The sequence below is a fragment of the Gavialis gangeticus genome, unplaced genomic scaffold (assembly GCF_001723915.1).
Source record: "Gavialis gangeticus isolate Ggan-Ray unplaced genomic scaffold, GavGan_comp1, whole genome shotgun sequence".
In the NCBI taxonomy this organism is placed as follows: domain Eukaryota; kingdom Metazoa; phylum Chordata; order Crocodylia; family Gavialidae; genus Gavialis; species Gavialis gangeticus.
The window spans coordinates 56,834,063-56,838,793 of record NW_017729031.1 but is presented as its reverse complement, the minus strand read 5'-3'; the positions used below and the strand labels follow the sequence as shown (position 1 = coordinate 56,838,793).

Below are 4,731 nucleotides of genomic sequence, written 5' to 3'. Positions count from 1 at the left end.
TTTTTTTTTTTTTTTTTTTTTTTTTTTTTTTTTAAATGAGCCTGGCAGCTTGGAGAGCTGTGTACAGCTGGTAACTCTTGTGTGGTGGAAGGGGAGGGGGGAAGGAAAGGGTGTGGGGGGCAGATCAAGGTCCCCATGGTGAGGGAGGAGTGGGGCTGGGGCAAAGGCTGCCCAGCCAGGGCGGGGCAGGCATGGGATGTAGCCAGCTCCTCCAGAGGGCGTGGGGAGGGTGGCTCCTGCCTCTGTGTGCTGCTAGTTTGGGAGCTGCTAGTCTGGCAGCTCATCTGGTGCCTCCAGCTGCTGCTCCCCCAGCTTGTCCAGGAGGGCATAGGGAGTGGGAGATTGCCCCCAGATATGTGCAGGGCTGGGGCTGCACCAAGCTCTTTCTGGCAGGGCTGGGTTTGGGGCAGGTGGCTTGGTGCTGGGATGGGAGGGCTACAGTCGTCCCGTCCCCCCCCCCCCCAAAAAAAATTTGGTGTAGGCTCCCCCTCCAGTCCCTGTGCTGCCACCTCCTGCCCTGAGCCCAGCCCTGCCTCACCAGGAAGAGCTTAGTGCAGCCCTGGCCCCCCTCAGATTGGGGGCACGCCCCTTCCTGGATGAGCAGTGGGAGCCACGGGATGAGCGCCAGACGAGCCACCAGACCAGTGGCTCCTGGATGAGCACTGAGAACCACCCCCGATGCTCCCCCCGGACGAGCTACGGCTCTGTCTCATGTCCACCCTGCCCTGGCTGGGCAGTCCTTGTCCCAGCCCCACTCCTCCCTCACCTGGGAGGGGGGGATGGGGGGGGACCTTGATCTGCCCCCTCTTCCCTTTCTACCACACCAGACTTAGTAACTGCACACAACTCTTCAAGCTGCCGAGTTGTACTCTTTGCCGCCTACATACTGCGCTGTGGCTGTGTGCGTGCATGGGCCGTTTATTGGCCATATCAAGCAGATTTTCTGATATGGACGTGTTTCTTTATATCAGTGCCGATCCGATTACTGGACTGATGCATCTCTGCGTCTCTAATTATGTCTCCTAATTCAACAATAATAGGTAGCCTAAAATATCATTACTATTCAAATATTACTTAAATACTGCTGCTAGTCAGACTCGCTGTCGTCAGTCTGTCTGTACTTACTGAACTGTCTGTAACTACTTTAATAGTTCATGTATAGTCTCTGTTAGTTATAGAAAGCAAATGCAAAGAACTTTCTTTTTTCTTTATTATTGTCTTGTCATATTCTCTAATTTTAAAAAAGTTAACTTTTTAGGAAATCTAGAGTATATGGATGAAGGACTGAAATACAAAACCTCAAAATGCTGTGCATGTTGCTGGGTGAATCTAGAAGATTAAATCCATAAAATAAGATTTGGAGCTTTTATGTAAATACCAAGCTTTTATGTAAATACCAAGTATTGTTGAAAAATAGAGAAGAACACTTAGTTATGACAAACTTTTATATTGGAAGAGAAATTGGATTTAGTAAAAATAGAATATTAACACATGCATCTTAACTTGGGGAAAGCCGACTATGAACTGGATGGTTCTTCAGAGAACCTCCAGGAGGATATCCTCTCTCTCCTTTTCAACTCATTCAGCTTGGAGAAGGAACTCAATAATTCATTCTATTTGTAATCTGTGTGGTTTTTTTTTTTTTAGATCCAGTGAAGTTTTACCAACATGTTAGTCATAGACCTTTTCTCCTTTGAATCATGATTAAAGTATACTTTATAAAGACTTTTGTTCAGTTTAGGAAAGACTTCTTTTTTTAAATGTAAAGAGTAGATTGAATAATATTTAAGAGTAATAAACACAACTGAAGACTCAAGCCACTGGTGACCAGGAAAAAAGCCATCTTTTATTCTAGATGCTCAGCAGGCCTTGGATAGAAAAGGGCCAGGCGCAGTCTTCTTCTGAAACAGATAAAAATGTGTCTTTGTCTTTATGGCACAGGTCAGATTTTGCAAGCCTGGGTGTAGGACTAAATGTCTGGCATTATATAGATAGTCTTTGTGTATGAAGGTCCTGTATTTTCCTCTCCAGTCCTTAGCCCTGGACAAAGTCTAGAATGCTATGAAGGATTAATTTCTATAACATCGTGTTCTTAAAGGATGTGAAAAGAAGAAAAGTTATTTGACCCATTTAAAAATCGTATTTTAATTTTTTTTTTTTATTTAAAATATAAAAAGGAAACAGTCTACTTCTGTTGGTATTTTGTATCTGACGTGGGAACAGACTATTTTAACTTCTCAGTTTTGCAGCTTTTGGAAGACTGTGTTATGGAAAGCACGCCTGATCAACCTTTAGTTGCAGGGGTAGAAGTACTAACTCTCTAACAAGTGATCTTTTGTCCTTGATTTTTTTTTTTAACTGCGGAGTCTAGATATTTAACAATTGGAAGTTTTATATTAAAAACTAGTCCTTTGAGTTTTAAGTACAGGCAGTCCTTGAACTTGCAATGCAAGTGGTTCCTGAAAACCACGTCTTAAGTCAATGTTATAACTTGGAACCAATTTTCTCATAAGAAACAACATTATAAATGAGGGATTCGTTCCTGAACCAAGGCCCAATACCCTGTTTTCATCAAAAATACCCCAGAATTTTGTACTCAATTATAGATGAGTAATATACAGTAAAAGCTGTGTTATCTGGCACTTTACCATCTGGAATGCTCTATCTGGCATCTGTCCCATGGTGGCATTTCTGGTTTTGCCACTGTGAGCCAAGTCCCACTTCTTCCTCGTGGACCACTGCCCAGGGCAAAGCAGCCTGCACGGGGCCTCCCTCCCTGTCCTCCAGCACACTGATGCCAGGGAGTGAAAGCCTTGGCATACCAGATGCAGCAGGAGGAGTGGTGACTGAACAGGCCTCCAACCTGCTGGGGTGGAGATGAGTATAACTTTCAGGTAACTGGCACATTTGATTAATCGGCACCCCCCCATTCCTCATGGATGCCGGATAACGGAGCTTTTACTGTACCTACATTAATGTAGTTATATTGTAAATAGCAATCATATTGATTTGGAAGGAATTCCTTGAGGTGACTTTGCTGGACTTTTTGAAGGGTTCTTGGCTGGAGTCTTCTCGGGAGTCTTGGCTGCAGGTTTTTCTGGAGTCTTGTCTGCTTCCTTAAAGTGTCCAAGGAATTTGGGACAGATATTCTTCAGGAAAATGGGTGACACAGTGAACTTGTTTGCTGCCGTGGCGTTGCATCAGATCAAGCATTGTAAAGTCGAAATTGATGTCAGAAAGTTGAAACAGGTTGTCAATTTATAAATGTTGTAAGTTGAGGACTGCCTATAATCTGGACAAAAATTTCTTATCAATCAGTTGTTTTATATGTAACATACAGTTGATTTTGAACTTTCTAGTTTGCCTGGAAAAACAGAGAAGCCAAAATCTGGATTTTAAAAAGCAATTAAAAACTAAAGATTGTGTTATACTTTTTTTTGAAGGGGGTTGGGGGGAAATCGGGTCTTTACAGTGATCATTTGTAGTTTGTTCGTTAAAAAGTGAAGGCCATGTTAACCAAAATGCTTTTTAGCCTTCTGTATTCCTTTTTGTGCCAGACAACTTTTTTGGTTGTAAATGTAGTAATGAAGCCTTTAACTCTTATCTTTCAGCAAAATTCCAGCCTTCCTGAATGTAGTAGATATTGCTGGTCTGGTGAAAGGAGCTCATTCTGGCCAAGGCCTAGGAAATGCCTTTTTGTCTCATATTAGCGCCTGTGATGGAATCCTTCATCTGACAAGTATGTACATTTTAATTTATGACCTGAAAAAGTTGAGTGGCAAGAAGTACAAAAATGAGTGGAAAATGTCTGTTTATAAAATGTATGACGTCATATATGCACCTTATGATAATTGGGATTTTTTCCCCAAGAAATCCCCCATCTTCAGAAACATGCTATGGGATTGCCCAACGAATGTAAGTAAACAAAAGTGTTTGTATGTTGTTCCTTGCCTTAGCTTTAATGTGCAGTAACTTTTTAAAAATTTTTTTATCTTATTTTAGTGGAAAGGCATGGAAAATCAGAATGAAAGACTGAATAGTATGGTGGAAATGCAGTGGGTTCTAGCTTACTATGGTTACAGAGCTAGCATCACCCCTCAGTCCTCTTTTTGATTTCTTTGAGTGCATCACCTTAGGTCTTGAGTCTTATGTTGTTGCCAGTATAGGGTGAAATTTCACAATTTTTGCACTTAGACCAGACTCTTGGCTACAGTAGCTTTGTACATCACTTGTTTATCATGGATCAACTGTCTTCATTTCTACTTTGTGACCTTTAAGTATTCAGTCTCCTTATTTAGCGGTGAGAATGTAGAGTTAGAGGATAGGATTTTAAAATTCATCTATGTGCATGAAGTCCTAGCATCCCATAATGCAATCCATTCCACCACTTGGGGTTCATGCTTTTGACAGCGTATCTGCATGGGGAAGCAGTAAGATGGGGCGTGACTTAATAATTTTTTTTAGCTTTCATTATTCATGAATTCAACTTATCAAATAACAGATTTGACATTTAAAGATGCATCCCTAAAATATACAAGTGCACATAAAAACATCAACAGTGTTCCTTTAAACTAAATCAGTGTCCACATGAATCTTGTGTTCTTTTCTTCTTTTCCTTTCAGTGTCCTTTCCTTTCTGACCATTTCTCTATAAATCCATAAATATTAAGCTTTTATTTCTTTATCTTTTGAATACTAATTTTACTCCCTCTTCCTCGTCCCCCCCCCCCCC

The 4,731-nt window shown here is 41.5% G+C and overlaps 1 protein-coding gene across 1 annotated transcript in view; it reads left to right on the top strand.

Annotated features, from left to right (window-relative positions):
• Positions 1-4,731, top strand: part of OLA1 (Obg like ATPase 1) — a 215,941-nt gene that overhangs the window by 44,284 nt on the left and 166,926 nt on the right. Inside the window, exon 4 of the mRNA XM_019522940.1 lies at positions 3,612-3,739. Coding sequence (XP_019378485.1) covers positions 3,612-3,739 — 128 coding nt within the window. The remainder of the gene's footprint in view (positions 1-3,611; positions 3,740-4,731) is intronic.